The 24,095-nt window shown below is 40.0% G+C and overlaps 1 protein-coding gene across 7 annotated transcripts in view; it reads left to right on the top strand.

Annotated features, from left to right (window-relative positions):
* The window catches only part of LHCGR (luteinizing hormone/choriogonadotropin receptor), a 63,453-nt gene that overhangs the window by 14,327 nt on the left and 25,031 nt on the right, over positions 1-24,095 (top strand). For 4 of the 7 annotated variants that reach the window (XM_012465474.3, XM_064364064.1, XM_012465472.3 and 1 more), the window contains exons 2-7: positions 3,844-3,915; positions 5,916-5,990; positions 9,311-9,385; positions 11,319-11,393; positions 11,482-11,559; positions 22,153-22,221. In XM_012465474.3, the coding sequence (XP_012320897.2) occupies positions 3,844-3,915; positions 5,916-5,990; positions 9,311-9,385; positions 11,319-11,393; positions 11,482-11,559; positions 22,153-22,221 (444 nt within the window). The remainder of the gene's footprint in view (positions 1-3,843; positions 3,916-5,915; positions 5,991-9,310; positions 9,386-11,318; positions 11,394-11,481; positions 11,560-22,152; positions 22,222-24,095) is intronic. The other 3 variants (XM_064364066.1, XM_064364063.1, XM_064364065.1) reach the window with 2 other exon arrangements.

Raw genomic sequence — 24,095 nt, 5'->3', positions numbered from 1 at the left:
GGAAACTAATGCAGTTTTTGTAATCCAATTGAAGCATTTGTTTCAACATCTGTGGCAAAGGCACTTGGGCAAGGTGCCACCTGCATTACATCGTCAATTTATTTAAAAACAAAACTTCAAAACAGTAAAAAGGACTGTGAAAATATAATAAATTTAAGTAGCTGCATAGTTCTAGAGCAATATTTTTCACAGCTGTCACCTTTCAAGAGAGAACTCTCCACCCTGCAAGTTTAACCTCATATTTGCCCAATAATCCTAATTATTTACCACCCATCTGAGGTGCATAGTTGTGGTGTGTCACCCTTTTTTGCTGAGACAGAAAGGGCTCTGCCCTTCCTTTATTTTCTTTGCTATATGCATAGCTTTCATTCCTTTTTTGACCCTGGGCAGCAGAGCTGCTGAACGTCCTTGCCTTAGGCATTTTTGCCCTCAGCTCTCCTTGGCTTCTGCTCTATATCAAATGATATCAGCTAGACCTTTCCACAGTAGTTCACAAAATTATTGGAATACGAGTATGCCTAACTTCAAAGAAAAAAAAAAAGGAAAGGAAAGGAAGGACAGAAGGAGGGAGAGAGGAAGGAGAAGGAAGAAAGGTAAGCAAGCAGGTAGTCAATACATCAAAATAAAACCTTTTTATTTTCCATTTGTCTCTCTGGTACAGAGGGTTAAGCTGGTCATATTTCTTCATTTAAGTAACATTATCACTAGTCTATTCAAAGTACATCTCTGTTTTTAGTTATTTATTTGCTCTCCTTCTCCCACTTCTGTTCCTCTCAACTCCTTAGATAACAATCCTAGTGTATGTTGATGTGCAGGAGGAGGTTAACATCTAGTGTTTTATGTACATATATTTTAATTCTGCAAATAGTATATCTCAGTAACTTCTCACTTGTTTATCTCAGTTTCATGATTTGAAGATCCACCCATGCTACTCTGTGTGCCTTTAGACTCTCACTTCTACATGCTCTCCTATTCAATTAGGTGTGCACTGTTCAAATATTACCTACTCCCTCACCTAGTAATGGACACCCAGGTTGCCTCCAATCCCCTAATGCCCCCATGCTGTGAAGAAAACGTTTGTAAAAGATTCCTTGTGCCAGTTTGAGAATCAGTTTGATAATTTCTCTCAGTGTATACAGAAGTGGAATTGCAGGGTTATTAAGATCATTGTTCACATTGGTAAAAGTTTCTGGCATCATGGAAAGAATTACAGACGCATCCGTTAGAGAGTGGGGCACCTTTAAAGGGAGTACATTCAAATAGTTATTAACAAATCATAAAATTTATTAATAAATTCAGGAGACAGACACTTGAATGCTTAGGAACTGAGACCAACCAAAGACAAATCAGAAATGAAGATGTAACATCTCTGAAATAAAAACATAAGTCAGTAGGGAAAATGGCTTTGGATTCACAGAACTGCATTCTCTGTGTTGCTTCATGAGAACGCTCTGTTGTGACAAGCACAGTGCACCTGTCTAACCCCACCTCTCTCCCCATTCCCTGGCCCCCAAGCCTCTCTCTTGACCCAGTCACATCCACAAAGTCACCTGCTGTTCTTTTAGTGTCTCTTTTATAGGGGAGGCTCTATTTTTACTCTCCCCACTGCTGCCTTTCCTGCTCTGCAGCATCAATGTCAATGCTGCAAAATTTCAGCTTGCACCAGGGCTGCTTCTGTAGCCACTGGAGACTGCCGTTGCATGATCTACAGTTTCTCGTACTTCTGTCCAACCTTTGCTCCTCATCCCTCCTTCCTACATCAATCAAAAGCTCAGGCAACCTCCCTGGTCAAATCTGAACCAAACTGCTCCTCTGGGAGTCACACCATGCTCCCATTTGGAGGAGGCGGCTGCCTGCTGAGAGACTCCAGCTTCTGGGCTCCATTTGCATGAATAAACAGCTCTGAAGGGTTCTGTTGAAGCTTTTATGTAAACACTCTCCAAAATATGTTCCGCACTGCATTATCCCCAGCAATAAAGATTCTGGAATCAGAATTTGGCTGTCAGTTTTATTGATGCTGCATGGGGTACAGTGGAATACAGCTTTCTCTTCTGGAAATTTATTGGTTTGGCAGTGCAGAGAGCAATAAAACTGTGTTTTTAATCAGGAAGCCAAGCGAACATGATTCCAGAAGAAATATAGAAAGCAAATATGCCATCACAAGAAGACCTGTCCCCACACTGTCCCTGTTCTTCTTAGATCCTTTGTTTTTAAGTTTGGGTGTTGAACAATGTGCTTGGTGGGAATGACTTCGGCAATAGAATCAGAGACCAAAGTTGGATTATTTTCTCTAGGCTGTATCATTTCTAAGAGATTGTTGAGTGAAAATATTTTTCTGAAATGAAATTTCTGAAATTCCTCTGCATTGGCACCTAGGAAGGAACGGCCAGTAAACTGCTTTGTGGAAGGAATAGAGAGAATGTGACATGCTTCCTCTCAGGAGAAGCAAGGTTACAATGCCTGTCCCTCCACCTTGTTCACCAAGACAGTGCGTTAAGAATGATATGCTTTGGCCCAGTATTGCACAGGGCATGGGTGTCTGGAGTCATTCTGCTTGGTTGTAACCTTGTTCAGCTTACTTAATCTCTTTGTGACCCAATTTCTTCTGCTATCTAAGGGAAATACCCACCTCATACCATTGTTGAGTGGGTAAAATAAGGTCACAAATGGTGTATAATTCACACAGCAGCTTACACCTGTAGCAAGTCCCTTCTGGGACTGTAAGAAAGCTTACTTTCATCTGCCCATCATGGAGGTGTTCTTTCCTAGCAGCTTAAAACAGTCTTTGCTGCATAGACATGTTAAAAACAAGACAACATCTCTCACCTTTGTTCTCATATTCCTGATACACACTTCCCATCTGAAATATCCTTGCCCACTCCCTTCTTCTCTGCCAGTCCTTGGGCCAAAACATTAAACTATTGTAGATGCTCAATAAATGTTGGCCGCATGTTCACCCCTGCCTTGCAGTTGCTTTCTCCTGAGTTATCTTAACCTCCAGTTCCTTTAGCATTCACACATCATCCTATGCTGGTTTTAGATTTCTGAGTGTCACTCTTTTCTCAAATCTTAAGTACGGCATAGCTTTCATTTCAATTTCAAGAATACTTAGATTGTTCCCGTGGGTATATGTGAATTCCTGAAGGAAATGATCTCATAGACATTCCCCCCAAGTGACATGAGATGCCCATGTGAGTTAACCATAGGATTAAAGTTGTCTATTTGGGATAATATTGAAATAGGCTACCTGAGAAAGATAGTAGAGATCAAGACAGGGGCATGTTCTTAATAAGTCTTCTGTTCTCCTGCCTGCATAATTTCCAGTTGCATTTTCACCATTCATTTCTCCACTCTACTCAACATAGTTTTTGTCCATCTTCCCAATCAAGTCTATAGGACCACTCTAGAACTATTTAACTATATACTTGGCACCGAGCCTTGTTCTTTACATGGATAATCCTGATTAATCATCACAACAACCCTGTGAAGCAGGAATTATTATCACAATTTTACAGGCAAAGAAACTGAACTGGAGGGCATAAATAACATGCTTAGAATCACATAGCCAAGTAGTGGGAGAGTGAAGATCTGATCCCAGGTGTGTCTGATCTCAACATTCACAATCTTAACCACAAAACTACATACTCTTTAATAAAGACCAAGAATAAGTCATGGCACATCTCTTCATTGATATGTTAGAATCCTCAGCCTGAATCCAGTTGTTGGAAATGCTGAAGTCTCTCTGTCTCTCTTACACACATACACATACACACTTAATTCATGAACTTTAAAGGCACCGAATCATAAATCTTAAACTTTTGGATTTCCTTTTTTCTTTTCTAGATCACTCGCCTACCTCCCTGTCAAAGTGATCCCATCTCAAGCTTTCAGAGGACTTAATGAGGTCATAAAAATGTAAGTAAGTTACTGCATATCAAAAGACATTCATAATTGAAATAATGAATTTTTTCTAAAAGAAAACACAGTTGAAAGGGGATAATTTTTCTAGGAGAGAAATTGTATTTAAGATACTTGAATATTTTTTCTTTGTAATATAAATAATAACTAGAGATTTTCGAAGAAAAGGTATGATTTTTAAGAGTCATTAAAATCCAGATAATTAACCTTGCTTCAAAGAACTGAATGTATTTTATAAGTGATAATATACCTTTTAAGCAGAGAAAAAGATAGATTCCAATCATAAAAAGTCTCCTTCTGCTAGAGCAGCTATTCTCTTGTGTCACATTTTTAGATAACACCCACATAGAAAAAAATGTGTTAGAAGTTTATTGTGCATCAGAAGATAATCTTTTTATCTAAAATATAAAGTATATGACAAAACACAATATTTACAATTATATTGATGAAAGGCACTTATCAAAAGTGTAAAGCACCCCGATAATGCCGTATGATCTCATGTTTATCAGATGTAACTTCGATCATTCGCCCCTGGGTTTCAGCTTCTAGGACCAAAGTTCCCATGCTTGGAGAGAAAATGTTCTCAAGAGCCCAGTATTCCAGCATCTTTCTTAATAATAGCCTGAGTCAAAGGACCTCATGGCTATTGAGTTCTTACAGTGCATCTCTAATCTTAATCCACTGAACTTTGGAAGCAGATTTGCATTTCTAAAGAAGATGCTACACTATCAATCCTAGCTCCTTGTGGAACCTCTATTGCCCTTTAGGGTATTGGTAAGCAATTAGAATATTTAAAATAATTCTTCAAGAATTAGTGCATATTATAGGAAATTCACTGCAGGTTACAGACATGTCAGTTTACTTGAGCCTAACCCATGCTCTTCTGCTCTCAGGTTGGAATGTTGAGTTTTGATAACTTTTAATACATTAAGACCTCCTACTGAGAAAAGCAGCTACAGTTAAATAAGCAAACCATTAGGCAGGAATAAGATGAACCAGACCAAGAGCCGTCCATTCCTGTGTTGTTCAAAAAAGACATTAGGTATCTTAGGCTCTGCCTTTCTGTGGGCTAATGCTCTCATCAAGTCTGAAGTCTTCAGTGAGTCTTAACCTTAGAAATAAGCAAATGTACACTTTGTGAGTTTGAGACATTTTTCTCAACTGGCAGGAAATGGTAGCTTATGTTGGGATTTGACGGAAACACTGACATTACCTACATGCTTGCAAATCGTATATAACAAAGCTGGTTCCTTTATTTTTGTGTCTTTTTCAAAAACATCAATTATTCATTACTCCATTCACTTGTTCATTCATTCATTTGTACTTTTAACTCTGTGTCAAGCAATATGAAGCCAGAATATTCTATTCAGAAGTGAATAAAATATACTCCCTGTCCCCAATTTGCTCACAGGTGAGAAGAACAGTCAAGGAAGCAGATAATTATAATTCATGATGGATATCATGTGCAGGAGTTGACTACCTTGCAATAGCCTCAACACAAGATTTTGAGAAACCAAGGGTTAAGAGTTTGAAATAATTCAACCCATATTAAAGCTTCACTAGAGTGACAGAATTAAGACCCAGAGATCCACATCCTAGTCTTGAACCTTAATATAAATACTATTTGCCTCTCCTCTCAGGGCCTTAATTTCCAGAGCTGTAAAACAAAGGAATCTGACTAGATTTTCTCAAAGGGCCTATGCAGTTCTAACAATCTGTGGCTCTGAGTCAGAGATAAATAAGAGAAAAACCTGTCACATAAACAGGGGTTACTAAAACTTGCATTTCAACTACACCTGGGTTGTAGGTGCCCGTCAGTGCTCCTAAAGGGAGATGTTAGCACTGTATGATGTGAGGACAATTTGTACATCCCTGTTTTTCTCAGGGGGACACAGTGGAATCCCCAGTTGTTGGGTCACACACACAGCTCATTATCATGCAGACACAGTCATTTCTTTCATGTTTCTTTCTCTTTTCTCCCTCCCTCTCTTCCCTAGTGAAATCTCTCAGAGTGATTCCCTGGAAAGGATAGAAGCTAATGCCTTTGACAACCTCCTCAATTTGTCTGAAATGTAAGCATCAGCTAATAGACAGTTTATTGCTGTACACTATTACCCTCGCTGGCTGGAGCCCCCTTGGTATTTGTATTCAAGCATCCACTGCTTGGAATCCAAGAGGAAAATACTACAGCAATTACTAGGTCTGGGCAGGCACTAATTTTTCTCACTGCAGTGGCCTGTAGGTTGCTATGGTGACAACTGCTTCTCCCTGGGAGCTGTATAAACTCTGAAACATCACAACACAAAGATAGAAATCAAAATTGACATTGTGAAGTCCTGCCAAGTAGCTCTTGCCTATGGAATGGAGGGTATGGAGTACTTGGGATAGTGGAAAACTTTGGAAAAGAGCCTAGAGATCACAAATTGGTTCATTGGGGGCTGTCTGGGTACATTCACTTATTCAGTAAATGTTTCTTGAATACCTACAATGTAAAAGCTATGTAACAGGCATGTGTGTGTTGGGCTTGTTGGGTTTCGTTGTTGTTATTGTGATGTTTTGGAACAAACCTTGCCAAAGTCTCATTTTTCCCCTAAATCACAAAAAGGACAGGAAAAAACTGGCTCAATTCAGTTTTTTCAAGAGATAAATCTGTGGCCTAAAGAGGTTAACTAACTTGCCTGACATCACACAGCAAGTTAGTGCCAGAGATGGAATTAGAAATCAAATCAGGTGACTTCCAAACCAGGCCTCCTACTGCTGCTTTGTGTGGTCCAAACCTGAGCTTCCAGAAGAGCACTCAAACTTCACCTACTTTGGAGTTTCAAAAGTAAGGGAAGGGGAAAAGCATCAAACATTTTTTGAGCTCTTGCGCTTGGCATTTCTTCTATGTTGTGTCATTTAATCCTCACAGCTACCATGCAGAGTAGAGGTAATTATCCCTTTTGTTCAGGGGAAGTAATGGAGGCTTGGAAAGGCACAGAAATTTGACCAGTGTGACACTGTAAACCAGGGGTATCCAGTCTTTTGTCTTGGGCCACACATAAAATACACTTATACTAACAATAGCTGATGAGCAAAAAAACAAACAAAAAACCCTCATGATGTTTTAAGAAAGTTTACAAACTTGTGTCGGGTCGCATTCAAAGCCAACCTGGGCCGCATGTGGTACACAGGCTGTGGGATGGACAAGATTGTTTTAGACCATGGCAGGACTGGGATCCAATACCAGGCTGTCTTTCTTCAAAGCTCCTGCATTTATCACTATACCACAAGGTCCTCCTCTTTATGATCCAGTGAATAATTACCTAAAGAGAATAATTAATTGGTAAGTACATGAGCAACTACCATGTGTCCAATACAGGGCCAAATGCTGCTAGAATACAGAGGAGGTAAAATACAAATGTCCACCATGAGATAACAGTGTAGCCAGGGAAGTGAGATTACTCACCAATTACAGAGAAATCCAAAATAATGAGTAAGTGCAAAAACATAGTCTGGACTTAGCTGAGAGGCAGAATCACACACGGGGCTTATTACAATTGTGGATGATAGTCCTGTCCCAGACCTGGAAAGCTGCAGTTTTAACAGACTTCCCAGGTAATGCTAAAACACAACTTATACTGAGAACCACCAGGACAGCTAATGATAAATAAAGCTTCTCGTGATGCAAAGCAACATTTATCAACAGAAAGAAACATGAAGCATTCTCATGAAAAGTTTATGGATTCCCAAAGAAGGTCCTAAAACTAGCGTGCTAGCTCCATGAAGGCTCTTTTTGCTTTGTTCACAGCTGTATTCCCAGCATGTAGAACAATGCTTGCCACATGTGGTGCCCAATAAATGTTTGTTAAATGAATGAATGCCTGGGCTAGGGTCAGGCCTCAAAAGTCTTTTATTAAATTTCTTTTAATTTTTTCTTTCTTTCTTTCTTTCAAGATACAGGGTCTCACGATGTTGCCCAGGCTGACCTCAAATTCCTGGGCTCAAGTGATCCTCTCACCTCCTTTCCACATAGCTGATACTACAGATGTATGCCACCACACCCAGCCCAAAAGATGTTTAGAGATAAAAGTCCCTTCCATCCCACCCACATAAGGCCCTATATGGCCTATGATTGCTTGACTCAGTTGTTGTAGAAATAATTACAACAAAAAATCACTCACATCTAAGAATCAAAAGGACTGAGAAGATGGAAACAGGTACAAGCGGTGGGTAAGTGTAGTGCGGTGGAACAAGCACTAAACTTAGAGTCAGGAAAACTGGGTCATACCCAATTTCTGCTACTTCTCAGCTGTGTGACCGAAGACAAATCATTCAGCTTCCTAATTTCAGCAACCATTATAACTATCGTTAACACTGGTTGAGGCCTTACTGTGAACCAGACACATATATTTATTTACCAAAAACAACACTATGAGGAAACCAAGACACAGAGAACTTTAAGTGACATATCCAAGGTCATATGCTTAGTAAAATCAGAATGAAAAACCAAGCTGACTCCAGAGGCCATGCTCCTAACCAATACATTACATTTTCTCTATAGAACAAAGGAATTATGATTTCCTCAGGTGGCTGACACCTGGATTAAGAAAGCCAAAGGCATTTACTGGCCTTTTATTGACTACTTTTTATAGGGTCACAGTCAGAGGAATGAGGGAGTTGGAGGGGAGGAATAACAACACAGTGGTATGTGACTGTATTTTATACTTTGCAAAGCCCTGCCTCTACCTACTCTATTACTCAATACCTACTAACCTGTGAGGCAGGAAAACTACGTAATATTATTATACCAATTTTACAGAAGAGACAGTAGCTCAAGGAAGTTAGGAGGCTGGGCATCATCACATAGCAAATTATCTACAGAATGAGCATAAAATCTCCCCAAATAGAAGCCCCCGGCCTTTGCCCTGTGCCATTCCACAGACTGGTGCCCCTCTGTATAACTGCTCATGTGGTTGCTAGCCAGTATGAAGAGGACCAGTTTGCTCACAAGGGAGAGTAGGTAATCTGCTCAACTCTCCTGAAAGAGGAATCTCTCATCATCCTCAGCGTGCACGGTCCACAGTTGGACAGAATATACTTAGCCAGGAGCCCTGGATGTTGGTGCTATCTGACGTTGGGGAGGGGGGCAGGAGGGTGCAGAGACAGACTCCTTGCTCTGATCCTTATACCTGCCTCTTCAGAAGCTTGAGAGCTGTGCTTCCTGGAAATAGCGAACCGGCTCTCACCAAGCCATTTCCACCCCCAGAGTTGCTAGAGGTCCTCACAATCGTATGAAGGTCCTTTGGCTGATGCCATTTTCAGTCAACAACTTCTGGTGACCACGATCTCACACATTCCAAATAATTCACATGTATTAAACAGCTGCCTTTTTTCCCCTCTCTCTTTACAGACTGATCCAGAACACCAAAAATCTGATACACATTGAGCCGGGAGCATTTACAAATCTTCCCCAATTAAAATACTTGTGAGAAATTTTCCTTTTTAAGCAATTGGGGAGGAAAAGATGGGCATCTGATGAAAATCAAAACAAGGAAGAGGTTGGGAAGATTTTGTTTAACCATATACATAGCACTATTTGCATGTTCCTCTTCAGCCTTCTGACTTAAATTTAATTGGCATTTCTTGTCAGCCACCATGCTGGGTGCTTTTGCATACAAGTAAGTGATTCCCAACATTTTATCTGTCCTATACACCTGAGAAGAACATCACTCCTTTGCAATGATTTTCAGCATTGACAATGAGCATGGGAGATGGAGGTCACAACACTTTAAAAAGGGTAAATCAGAATCTCTAAGGTGAACAGAGAGTAGGTGAAAGGGAAAGTGGCAATTCTGATTTGACTCCTATCACTGGTTGAGAATTACTGATCTCCTTTATCTCATTTTTTTCATTTGTTCACTAAATAAAAATGTTTTAGTATTGCCTTAAGGTAGACATTGTGCCATGTAAACTCAATCACTATTTTCTACTTCCCATTAACTCTATCAGTTAACATTAGAAATTGAGTTCCACTGTAGCCTGCCACAATCATTAACTTGCCAGCAGTACCAAAATTCCTGAAATCTATGAATTTATCACTATGGATCTTCTCACATATCAAGTCATCCCTATTCACAAAGAAAAATTTAAGTCCCCCTAACACAGACATCCTCTCTTTCTTCTTAAATTTTGTAAACTCTTCAGTGACTGTAAAGTCCACCTCCCATCACTGCCCAGAAAATAGGAAAACAGAGAGAAGGGACATCTCTCTGCTATTTCACGTCATCAGTCTTGCTCTTGGGCCTCCTACAAAGCTGCTATTGGAACTGGTATAGTTCCTTTGTTAATTCTAACACTGAACAATTCCAAACTCGGGTGTTCTGCTTTCCCAAACCTCCAGGGCATCTACAGAGGACATAAGCATACTATAGCATCAACTACTTTGGAAAAAAAAAGAAAACCCCAGAACCAAATTTGGCCACTTATTATCTAAGAATCATTGTCTTCATTAGATAGTATTTTAATCCAAAACTGTGATATTCTCCCAACCCAAGTACACATTGCAGTCTAATCCCCAGCTGTAGATACAGCAGAGATCCAGTATGACCTGGGCTTTTGGATAAGGAGGACAAGCAGAGAGAGCCAGAAGAGAAACCTGGCTTTGTTTCATTGTCACCAGGATGGCAGACAGTTCACATCAGTTGTCCAGAACCCATGACTGGTGAATCTAAAACTCGGTGGAACTCCAGATGCATAGACTCTGAAGGAGCCCCATTCTTGTAATAAAATATTCTTCAATTTCACCTGTCACTTAAGCCTCTCTCCTCTTCAGAGGCTAAATAAAAGGTGGGATGAAAAGAAGAGCCTTGAATAGTTCCAAACACCAAAAGAATGTTTAGTGATTTCAATGAGATGCAAAGAAGAACTTCCTGAATTGTAATGTAGCTAAGTAAGGGAAGATTTTTAATAATGAGTAATATGGATTTATAAGATTAATCTTTTTGAAGTATTTGAATCAAAACTCCAAAATTTAAGGATACTGTCTAGAGCTATCAAGAGCATGTAATAAACTAATTACCAAAAGGAAATGGAATACAATACAGTAGGAAAATGTGATTGATTTAATAAAAGAAAGGCTGGAAATATAAATGAAAAAGACCTCTAAGTTTGGTCCCAGTCCCCAGATATCTAAATAGGAGTCATTAGAGCATCTTTTCCCATAGCATCAGGGACTTCTGAATTCCAACAATCTTTCTCAGCTAAAAGTAGTCCTGGTAACGCCAAACTCAATATTTTTAAATTTAATGTGACAGTCGTATTTGCTAAGTGCCTTTCTTCTCCCTTGTTATCTTTATGTCTTAATAACAATCACTTTTACCCATTCTCTCCCCACACCACTACTCTGTCCCTAATCACAGAAGCATCTGTAACACAGGCATCAGAAAGTTTCCAGATGTTACGAAGATCTTCTCCTCTGAAATTAATTTCATTCTGTAAGTAACAGGCTGATTGCTATGCATAACAGTTTCCTATTTGCAGCTAAAATTTGGAAAGTAAATATTTCTCATTTCTTTCCTCAAGGGAAATTTGTGATAACTTACACATAACCACCATACCAGGAAATGCTTTTCAAGGGATGAATAATGAATCCATAACACTGTGAGTAAACTCCCAGATTCATGTTCTGCCATACAGCCTCCTGCTATTCTCACTACTAGGTTGAGGTGAGCTCTTTCTCGTGTTTTACCACATTCCTCACTCACTGGTGACATTCTACTTGACCTAAAATGCTAAGGGTGAACTGAGTTGTATAAGATCACAGCTGGGTCATATGTTCACGTGACAACCAACCAACCAATTCAGTTTAAAGTTAACCAAACAGGCCCTAAGGATTTTTAGTGACTGAGTTTCAAACTTACGAAATTGTTCACTGCATTAATGAAGAATGCTCTAAGGCTGGGAAGAGACAGTCTAGAGAGGAGTGGCTTTCCTGGCTGAAAAAAAGCACAGAAATTTCAAGATTTCAATGGAGGAGAGTTTGGAAGGATATTCTCCAAGTAGGAAAAGTAGTTGATTAATGGACCTTGCTCTGTCTCTCTCCTTTTTGCCTTCCTCTTGGGTCCCTCTCACTTTGTTTCTGAACTCTATCTACGCCCATTCTCTCTATCCCTTAATACTTAAAAATAACGTGTTTTTATTTGACAGTTACTTATCAGTTACCAGGCTATCCCTTTCATGGTGTTTCCTAGGGCCTCACTATTCAAAGTATGGTCCATGAACCATCATCTTTAGCATCTTCTGAGAGCTGTCTTGCATTGCTATAAAGAACCACCTGAGACTGGGTAATTTATAAAGAAAAGAGTTTAATTGGCTCACAATTCTGCAGGTTTTGCAGGAAGCATGATTCTGGTATCTGCTCAGCTTCTGGGGAGGTCTCAGGGAACTTACAATCCTGATGGAAGGTGAAGGGGAAGCCAGCACCTCACATGGCCAGGAGCAGTAGAAACAGAGAGAGCAGGGAGGTGTCACACACTTTCAAACAACCAGATGTCATGAGAACTCTATGATGAGAACAGCACTAGGGGGATGGTGCTAAACCATTCATGAGAAACCACCCCCATGATCCAGTCACCTCCCACGAGGCCCCACCTCCAACATTGAGGATTATCATTTGTAATGAGATTGGGTAGAAACACAGATCTAAACTATATCCTCTGGTTATAAATAGCTCACTGCAGACCTACTAACTCAGAATATGCTTTTTACAAGATCCCAAGTGATTCACAGGTACATTAAAGTTTAAGGAGCACTGCACTAAAGTAACTCAATCCATGTTCTTCACAGTACACTTGTTTGACTTCCTTCCCTCTGGAATCCCTGCCATACATCTTCACATGAGTGCCTTCCACTGCCCCACCATTCAGAAGCAGTATCCTGGGCACCATGTCTCATGTATTTATTTATTGAGATGGAGCCTCACTCTGTCACTAGGCTGGAGTGCAGTAGCGAGATCTCGGCTCACTGCAACCTCCACCTCCTGGGTTCAAGCGATTCTCCTGCCTCAGCCTCCTGAGTAGCTGGAACTACAGGTGCACACCACCACACCCAGCTAATTTTGTATTTTTAGTAGAGACAGGGTTTCACCATGTTGGCCAGGATGGTCTCGATCTCTTGACTTCATGATCTGCCCACCTCAGCCCTCCAAAGTGCTGGGATTACAGGCATGAGCCACAGTGCCTGGCCTCATTTCTTTATACCTAAAGCCCAGTGACCGTTCTGTTCCTCAAATCCATATCCCTCTCACTCTTTCTGCTTTGGTTACAGCCCATGGCAAAATTGTGATGAGGGAATAAAGGAGCTCACCCTTAAAGAAAAGAGAAAGAACATGGATTGGAATGACTCTGAAATGAAGAGATAGATGTGAAACAAAAGAAGAGACCATCTCAGAGGACTCTCTTTTATATCACTGGATTCTAAAAATTGGTATCCATGGTACACTGCCTTTGTATAGTACTTTTATTTTTCATAGGTATAATTTTACATGTATAATTGTCATGTTACAAAGCTGTGACCATGTAGCTTCAGCTCAGATTACTGCAATCAAAAGAAAACAGAGCAGCAACCACAAATAATTTCAAAATAACCCATACTCTTTACTTGTAACTCTTGAACAATGGGAAGGAGACCCTGTTGATCCTAGAAATATTTCTCAACAGTCTTTCTACCCCTGCCACTTTCCTCACACACCACAGCTCTACCAGCTGCTTATAAAGTGTTTTCAACTAACCACTGCATAATGGATCTGGAACTACTCATTCATCATGTCCCCCACCAAAAACAAGGTATTCACCAACCAAACTCCGAATCAGGTGGTATCACATGCCTTAGGATTTGGGATATTTCATGTCTATATTGAGAACACAAAAGACATAGGATTAGATTTATGTCCTGGAGAAATTCATAATCTCTATGAGGGGAAAAACATGAAAGAATGAAAGAATAATACAAGCTAGTAGATATTCACTATGAGAGTGTGTGGTACCTAGAAATAAGATCTTAGAGAAGTCCTCTTGGGCTGGGAAAGTCAGAAGAGGCTTCACAGTGGAGCTGATAGACTTGAATTAGACCTCACAGAATCAGTAACATTTATATGGGTAAATGTGGTAATAGCAGCTAATATTTATGTAGCCCTTATTAAATACCTGCACTGTTTTTAAGTACTTTTTAAGTCTTAGCAACCTTATGAGGTAGGAACTGTAGACCTTACTTTTAGATGAGGAGATTAAGGCACCAAGAGGTTAAGCATCACTATCCTATCCCAGGCCAAGATTTGGACCCAGGCAGTTTGGCTCCAGAGTCATGTTCTTAACCATTATGTGGTGCCACATGCAGAGAAAGGCATGTTCTCTGTCTTGGAAGGAATCCAAGTGAGAAGACAGCAGGAGCAAAAGCATGGCAGGAGGAGAACAGAGTGAGGCTTACTTCTTGGGTGTAAACATGCTATTTAAGGAACAGAAAGTAAGTTTAGATAACTGGCTGAGATGGAGAGGACATTGAATTGCAGAGACTCCTAAATGCCAGGACAAGGGGACAGGCTTGGAAGTAATGCTGAAAAAAAGTAATAAAAGAATCCACCCAATAAAGTAGCCTTTATTCAAAGATCACAAATATCCACAACTCTCTTCGATTTTGACCTAAATCTAAAAATAATCAGGGACCAAGAGGTACTCCTCCAAGTAAATGTACAATGACGGGAGCGAAGTGAAGTAAGAATGAAAGGGCAGAAGACATGGAGGAGGGTGAAGAAGAAAATGAATGTTGGGATAATCCATAGGTAACTATGAGCTCACACGACTGGGCCACCCCACCAGACTCAAGGAGTAACGAGATTCCTTCTCACACATCATACTTCAGAATGTACACAGAGAGCTTCATGGTTTTCTTGTGACAGGGCCATTAACTTATTTTGGTCATGATTTTAAGAACAATAGTGCATGCCTGTAGGGTGTAATTGCCCCACTCTGAAGTTAATAAAGATTGAGGCTCCGTGTCTCACAGAGAGCCTGTGGGACATTGTAGTTCCATCCCCCTTCTCATTCTTGGCCCTTCATCTGGAAGGGGAGTGATTAGTCACTTGCCTGGCACTTGTTCTCTGCTGAATGGGCCCTTCTATAAGCAAAGGATCATGTGGAGCACCCTGCTGGAAAAAGGGTAATACACTTAGAAAGGAAAGCCTTCTTTTCTCAGCTATAAAGTTCAACTCTCTAATTAGAAAATAATGAAAGCAAGCCTTCTCTTTTCATTATTAGTGGTACTTGAGATTTTGCTTTTTGTAGAACCTGTCTTGCCCTCCCCTTACCCAAATCTTTACCAACTGTGAGCTCATTTAATGAAAACAAGTGAAGTCACTTATGCTGGAGAAACTCAGTGGGGCTAATGCTAAAACTATGCATTATGCTCTTATGTCCCTTCATAGCCACTTTAGTTGTTTATTAAATCTCCTCAAGAGGCCACCTTGAAATGCCCCTCCTCCCCAAATAAGCAGGATTTAGCTTCACTACCTTAAAATACTCTACATGATTGGTCATACCAGTCTCAAAAAAAGAGACAATCTTGATTCACATCTCAACTCCACAAATAAAAGGAAAGGTCATGGCAATTAATTTTCTAAGACCCTACAGAGAAGTGATGTCTGGAAAGGCATGATGATTCCAGGCTGTACCCATGACAAGCCACAGCACAGAGGCTACTGGGTCTCTCTACTGTGTTGAAATTGGAAGCCTGAGCTTCAGTCCTGGCTCTGTGTCTGACCAGCCAAGCAGCCTTAGTCAGGTCATAGTCTGACATACTCACTTTGACATGCCTCTGTCTCTGCCTGTTCCATGGGATTACTACCTCCTTGTGTGAATCAAATCACTTTGTGTCAACTATACAATTACCACAATTACAATTAATCACAGTTAAAGGCTCATACATAGCAACCTGGAGCAGGCCAGTTGTTTTAGATCATCTTGAAAATATCACATCTCATCAAATCAAAACTACATTGAGATACCATCTCATGCCAGTTAGAACAGTGATCATTAAAAAATCTGGAGACAACAGATGCTGGAGAGGATGTGGAGAAATAGGAACACTTTTACACTGTTGGCGGGAGTGTAAATTAGTTCAACCATTGTGGAAGACAGTGTGGTGATTCCTCAAGGATCTAGAAATAGAAATTCCATTTGACCCAGCAATCCCATTACTGGGTATATATCCAAAGGATTTTAAATCGTTCTACTATAAGGACACATGCACACGAATGTTCATTGCAGCACAGTTTACAATAGCAAAGACCTGGAACCAACCCAAATGCCCATCGATGATAGACTGGACAGGGAAAATATGGCACATATACACCATGGAATATTATGCAGCCATCAAAAACTATGAGCTCGCATCCTTTGTAGGGACATGGATGAACCTGGAAACCATCATTCTCAGCAAACTGACACAAGAACACAAAATCAAACACTGCATGTTCTCACTCATAGATGGGTGTTGAACAATGAGAACACATGGACACAGGGAGGGGAGCACTATACACTAGGGTCTGTTGGGGGGAAATAGGGGAGGGACAGCGGGGGGTGGGGAGTTGGGGAGAGATAGCATGGGGAGAAATGCCACATATAGGTGAAGGGGAGGAAGGCAGCAAATCACACTGCCACATATGCACCTATGCAACAATCTTGCATGTTCTTCACATGTACCCCAAAACCTAAAATGCAATTAAAAAAAAGAAATTTTTAACTGACAAATTGAGGCACTTTCCATTTGTCTTTTCATTGACAAATGGAAAGAACAGTGTGATGAACACCCCTATACACCTTATGTAGATTCATCAACTATTAACAGCTTGCCACACCCACTCCATCTCTTTGTATGTGAGTATATACCACTCACTACCCTTTAGCTAAGCCATCAAAAAGAAGTTTATAGACATCATGACATTTCATCCCTAAATACTTGAGCATGTATCTCCCTAAAACATGGACATTCTATATAACTACAGTGCCGTCATACCTAAGAAAATCAACATGAACGTAATAATATTATCTAACCTACAGTCCATATTCAAATGAAAATGTCTTTTATAGATTTTCTTAAAACAATCAAAGTTTATGCATTGCATTTTTTGCTGTTATTTCCCTTTGTCCTCCCAACCTCACCTCCCGCATCTCCCCGCATCTCCTGAACTGTCCAGCTTCCTTTCTCCATTCTGTATGACATAGGATCCTTTGAAAAGCCCAAGACAGTTGTCGGGATGCAGCTGACTACATTGCCATGACTAGACTCAGGTCAAGTATTTCTACAAGAACACTGCAAAGGGGTGCTGTGTCTCTGCCACTACATCAAACCAGGAAGTACATTATGCCCCACTGTTCCACTACTTGGCTGCTTGGTTAAGGCAGTGACTGCCAGATCTCTATTGTAAGAGCACATTTTCCTCTGTCATTACTAAGTAAACTGTGGTAGTACACTTTGAGTTTCTGTAACTATTCAGTTGGCCGACAACTTTTCATCCAATGGTTTCAGCCTCCATTGATTATTCAGTTGTTACAAAGGGAGTTACAAAATGGTAGTTTTTACATGCTATCATTCTTCTACATTTATTAGCCAACAACATTCTGCAAAGAAGATGCCTCCCTTTTTTCCCCTTTTCCTCATTCTCTCTTGGTCTGTCGCTTTTTGAGTATCATTATAGAATGTGGATTTTTAAAAAAACTTATTCAACATATTAGAATCCTTTAATGTTATCATTCTTTCTGATGCCTGTTACTCTTTTTATTATTACATACAGTAAAGTCATATAAATTGACATGAACATGGCTGAGGTAGAAGGAAACATGAAAACTCAGTGCTTCTGAGAGGCAGGAGGCACAGCCATACGGGGAGAGGGATCCCTTGCTATAGAGACTGTGAGCCCCCAGAAATGGGGGGACTCTGATTCATAACTAGGGTTACAGCAGCACATAGACAGTTACTCATTTAACCATTGCCAGCACATCCACTAGAGAAGTGTCTTCATACATGAGAAATTATTCAGCTGTAAAAGGACTTCAGTGAAGTTCCATACAGGGAAAGTGAATTTAGGATTCCCTTTCTTTATAATGCTGTTTGTATAGTCATTTGATAAAAATTTGCTTACAAATATACCACCATATTTTCTAAAAGATATTTTCTAAAACAGTATGATTTGCCTTTCAGCAATGGGGCTGCTTTTTTGAGACCCTGAGTATCTGTAAACATAAATTAAGCTTTCTTCTTTGCAATCATCCAGAAACCAGGTGATCCAAAAGGAAACTATAGAAGAATATCTGATACTGTTCATATTAGAACCCCAGAAATGCTTTTAGAGCCCCAGGAGTATTTGGAGTTCATTATAAAGCTTCATTCAGACCCAGAGTATCATCTGTGATTAATATCTAAAGCCCAAATCTTATTTTGAACAAAAAGGTGCCATTCTGTCTGTTTGATTCACAATTATTGGCAGTTGAGTAAAGAGCCTAGACGATGCTTTCAAGTTAGGTACAGCTATTTTAATAGAGGAGAAGTTAGGGGAGGTGAAAATCTTCATTTTTGTGCCTGTGACAAAATCCTCAAAGTAAAGCAAAGGAAGCCCTACTTATTTAATTCTGACACCATGATGTTTTAGAAAAATGTTATCTGAAGTGACTCTCCAGATGTTTTTTTAAGGGCATTAAAAGCATTGTTCAAGTCTGACAGCATGAGGTCTCCCACTCAGATTTGTAATTTCTCCAAAGTAAGGAAGCTTCTTTTTTAATCAAAACAAGGCAGTGCATTCTATTGTGTGTGACTGAAACAGTGGGCCACATTGTTTGGAAAGTTGAGACAAGCAGGACCGAAGCTATTCAAAAAAAAAAAAAAAAAGACATGGAAAATGTCTAAAGGCAAAAAAGTCCATGATGCTAGCACAGATTCTTTAGTGTGTGAGTACATCTGGGCAGCCCAAGCCACTGACCTGACTTGCTCTACCCAGAAAGAGAAAGACCGCCTACCTCAGTAGAGAAAGATGATAGTTCAGTTAAACAAGATGCCCGTATTTGATAGAAATCCTGTCCAGAGCTTGGAAAGGGAGACCCTTTCCCTCTGTTCTGGTCAGAAAGCTGGAGGCTACTGCAAAATATAATAATAATTATAGGACCAACACATTAAGCATTTATTGTGTTCCAGAACCTACTTATAAGTGCTTAACATGTATTTACATTTTTAGTCCTTATAATAGCTTTATGAGGTTGATACTATTATTATATTTTCAGATTAGGAAATTAAGGCACAGAGAAGGTAAGTGACTTGCCCCAAGTAATTCAGATTGTAAGTAGCAGAGCCGGGATTCAAGCAATTGGGTTCAGTGCCTGCAGACTTAACCACAAGGGTACATTTACAGCAATGACACTGTTAGTGTAAGAGAAAAGCATAAAATCCTAACATGTATCTAAACAAGGATCAGGGCAACATGCAACCATGAAGAGTAATGGGCATCTAGATTACTATTAGCAGCTTTGGTGAAAACAAAGCAAGGGCTGCTTTTTCCTCATCAACTACACATGTAGTGCTATCACTTAGAAGGTAGAGAAAGCAATTCAGGGACTAGACTCTGGACACAATTCTAAGCAACGACCATCTGATTTGCCCCATTGAAATGATGAGAACAGTATCATCCTATGATATACCCTAGGGCAAGGGTTCTCAAACTGGCATACTGAAGGCTTCACTGGGAGAGCTTGTTATAAAACTGCATGTTTTTGGATACCACTACTAGTTTCTGATTTAATAGGTCAGAGTCTACATTTTTGACAGGCAGCTCCAGGTGATTCTAATTCATTGGATGGAAGAGAAAGCTTTGACAAATACTGGGCAAGAGTCTAAGAAATCAAATTTAAAAGGGTGTGATTCCTTTATCTAAAAGAGACTGCTATAAAGGAATTCAACCCCTAAAAGGCAGGAGACTGCCAAAGAATAATATCCTAAGTGTAAAATAAAAAAGAATTCCAGGGAATTGGAGTTGCTAAGGAGGCAACAAGGTTGTGCATAATTATACAAGACACCAGGTATCAACCCTGTACCTATGTTCTCAGATTCTACAATATAGAAGGAGAAGAAAACTATTGAAAGTGGCATCCAGTAATCCAATATGGGAGAGCTAGTATGTGAAGCTGTAAACTCTGAAGAATTTTGGAAGAAGCATATGAGAGCATGGGAAGCCCTGGAAGCCCTGGAAGCCTCCCATCCCGGGGTCGGGCAAAGCTGCTGCCTTACCCAGGCTATTGACTGAGCTAGGTACCAGGCATTCTGTGAGGCCCCAGGGGCTTAAGAAATGAATTAAATATGCTCCCCTGCCCTCTTTGAACTAAATCTAACAAGGAGACTTAAGAACTATTTTGTAATCTCTAATTATCTTTTCTGAATTTCAGAGTTTAAATATTGTATTTCAACATGAGTCATACCTTTATTTATATATTGGTTAGTCTCAGCTGTGTTATGGGTTGGTGGGAGGAGAGCATACATACATATATACACAGAGTACATACATGCTGTTGATATTACACGCATACACACACCCCCCAAAGTGAAGTTCCATGCTCATTTTATTTAACAAAGACTAGAGAGGCCTTGTAGACAACAGCTCCCTGGAGCAGGAAAAAGTGAAGCATGTTTCTGAACCATTTCTCAAGTCACACCCCACAGCCTGTCCCCGGCAAGGAGCTTAACTTTACATCACACGACAGCCCTTTTTCATGTGGGTTTCACCTCATCATTGACAAAGGACTTATACAAATATTTCCATCTAAGTCAGTAGCTTTCAAACTTGTTTGGCTATGATTTATGGCAAGAAATTCATCTGACATACTCCCATTTGGTCATCTAATTCATTTAATGTATATTTATTGTAATACTCCCAGGTGCCAGGCCCTGTTCTAGATACAGGAGGATATGTTTTCCTGGAGAAGGTAAACAATAAACAAGTAAAATATAATCAAGAGTCAGATGATGATAAAGCAATGGAAGAAAAACAAATGAGGGAAGGAGGATAGGAAAAGCACGGGGATAGGAAATTGGTGTTTTAAACAGGGCAGCCAGTAAAGGCCCCACTGAGAACATGACATGGAATACAATCCTGCAGGAAGGGGATGGCTAGGCTATGAGGACATCAGGGCAGGAAAAGTAAAAAGGATCAGCAAAATCGATATGCTGGAAGTAGCCCCAGCCAAAGCATGTTCTGGTTGCATTTATGCCAGTTGTGGGCGTTAGACAAGTCACTTTCCCTTGCTGAGCCTATTTCCTTCTTTGCAAAATGAAGATGTGCTGCTTGATCCTCTCTAGAGGCCCTTTTGCGTCATTTTCCAGTATCTGTGTTCTAAGGACCCTCTTATGTCTTATTCCAGATAGAAGTATATATATGTGTGTGTGTGCGTGCATGTGCGTGTGTGTATTTATAGGTATATACCATAAAAATGGTGGGATAAAATTTCATAAAAATTGACACCCTAATTACTTGCAAAATGCTCTAATACTTTTCATTCTTTTCTATGCAGTTTTTTTAAATGCTGGTTATGCCCAAATAAATTGATTCACTGTCTACTAATGTCGTTAAAAAACTGTTTACAGACATTGAAATCTTGGTTGTAGAGCCATATTTGACATCGGCAAAACTACCTACTCAACCAAGAAAAAAAAAAAAAAGCTGGCTCAGTGCTGGAGGCTGCCTCTGCCCTCAGCTTTCAACACCCAGAAAACTCATATGCCCACACAGTCCTGCAAAACCAGAGGAAAGGCTTAAGTGTTAAACAACTCTGGCCTCAAATCCCAGCTATGCCACTGTTTTCCTTTGACATTAAGCAAACTACATAACCACACTGAGGCTTAGGTTTCTTGTCAGTGTAATGGAAATAATGATAAGGATTAAGTCATAAAATACACACAGAGTGGCTGATGAAGTATCTGGCACTTAATAAAACTTCGTAAATTGATGGTGGTGGTGAGGATGGAGGTAGAGATAAACTAGAGCAAAAAGACCAGCTTCATCCACCCAGGCCCTTAGAATCTAAAATGTTAGAGAAACAGAACTAGATATTATAAATGCCTGTAATGGTCTTAGTAATAAATGTTACAGGAGGAAGAATGTGTGTTTCCAAACTGTTTCTTTCAGTTTCTTCCCATTCCTAAACCCTCTCCTCCCTCCTTCAGCAAACTATATGGAAATGGATTTGAAGAAGTACAAAGTCATGCGTTCAATGGTACGACAGTGATTTCACTGTAAGTATTTGCTTATTTCCCCAGCTCACGAATAAAAAATGAAATATTACTCTTGCTACCAGATCACATTCAATCTTCAGCAACTAACTCAGGGCAAAAATAAACTTTCAAGTGGCTAGCCCTCAGTGTTTCATGCATGTTACTAGGCAACCGGGTGGCTGGAAACCCCAGAGCACCCTGATTTCAAAGACAGATGCAGCCTGGATACATTGAAGTTGACAGTTTACTGAAATATTCAACACCCTACTTTATGCCTCCTCCAACTCCGTGCCTCCCTCTCTAGCCCCCTCACTCAGGTTGATGGTGTGTTACAAGTAACAGAATTTCAGAAAGAAATTCTTCCCTTAGCCCCACTGCAGAGAAATCAGATACCACCACCATCTACTAGCCTAATCAGCCACAACAGACCCACTCAGAGAGTCCCATCTCTGTGCTGCTAGTGCAGGAGGAAGCTCATTTTCCACAAGGTAGGGAGATTTGTGTTTGCACCACACCCTACTCAGTTCTTCATGTTAACAGCATTTCACTCAAGAAGAGCATCGCCACTGTCTCCTTCATTGCTCTCAACCTCTCTTTCCTTCTATGGATCCTCTTCTAAAAGAGTAGCACATTCACAAAGATTGTGGGGCTGGGGACATTTGAACCATAGCAAGTACAGGATGAGGTGACAGTCACCCTACAATTTGTGCATAATAAAAACGAAGAGCACATTGAAAGTTCAATTAAAGTCAAAATTAAGGAAAATAAACAAAAGGCTTTTAAAATAATTAAGTTGTATAAAACATGATCTGTAATAATGCTTCTCAAACTTTTACACTCCTAAGAAGAACCTGCAGATTGTTAAAACACAGATTCCTGGGCCCTACTCCCAAAAATTTTGCGGTAGAACTAGGTAGGGCCTGAGAATTTGCAGTTTTAACAAGCTTCAGGAGATGCTGATGCTGTCAGTCTGAAGTTGGGTAGTACAGTCTAAAGTTGGGTAGCACAATTTACTACAATGTTCTATTTATTATTAATTATAGATATCTAACCAAAGATTCTTCGTGCTATATAGTTTGGTGGCTAAAAGAATAGACTTAAGAGACAGTGATGGGGGCTCAAACTCCAGTTCCACTATTTAACAGCTGGTATGACCTTGAGCAAGTTACTTAACCTATCTAAGCCACAGTGTCCTCATTCATAAAATGGATCCACTAATAGGCTTGTTTTGAAGATACCCCCACCAAAATGAAAAGATCTGTTTCATATCCTCAGTACTTAACACAGTGCTTGGCATATAGTAGGTGCTTATTTATTTTGTGCTATATAACGTAATTAATTATGGGTAAACAATTAAACAAGATTATATTTTTATGTGCTTAGCACAGCATAGTAGCACATACTAAGTGTCCAAGAAATGGTAAAATTTTTTAAGTTGTTCTCCTATTATGGGGTAAATTTGCCCTCATGTTCTTGTTGACTTGATGACTTAATGAAAGGTTCATTAACAAGAACCCTTAAGTTAATGAAGGGTTCAGTCTGGCCAATTGAATCGGTTTCTGCCAAATTTAAACCAGAGGCATTTAGATAATCTCCTGGCACAGTCCTCTCAGATGCCTCATTCCATTATTCACTCAACAAATGTTTACCAAGCATCAGCTGTGTTTAAAGAAACATGCTATATTTTGAGCAGAAATGAAGATGATTAAGTCCTGGTGTTGCCCTACAGGAGCTTACAGCCTAGGAGGAAGCATCTCCAAATGGCATATCAACTGCACATTAAATACTAACTAAAACAGAAGCCAAAACATGAAGCCTCCCAAGAAAGAGGTGAAGTCCTCTGGTATTTCAAAGGCAAGAAGAAAGGAAATTATAAAAAGGCTCTGAGAAAGGGG

The sequence above is a fragment of the Aotus nancymaae genome, unplaced genomic scaffold, assembly GCF_030222135.1.
Source record: "Aotus nancymaae isolate 86718 unplaced genomic scaffold, 86718_ANA_hifiasm-v0.15.2.pri h1tg000057l, whole genome shotgun sequence".
NCBI lineage: Eukaryota > Metazoa > Chordata > Mammalia > Primates > Aotidae > Aotus > Aotus nancymaae.
This window is presented reverse-complemented; position numbering and strand designations above follow the sequence as displayed.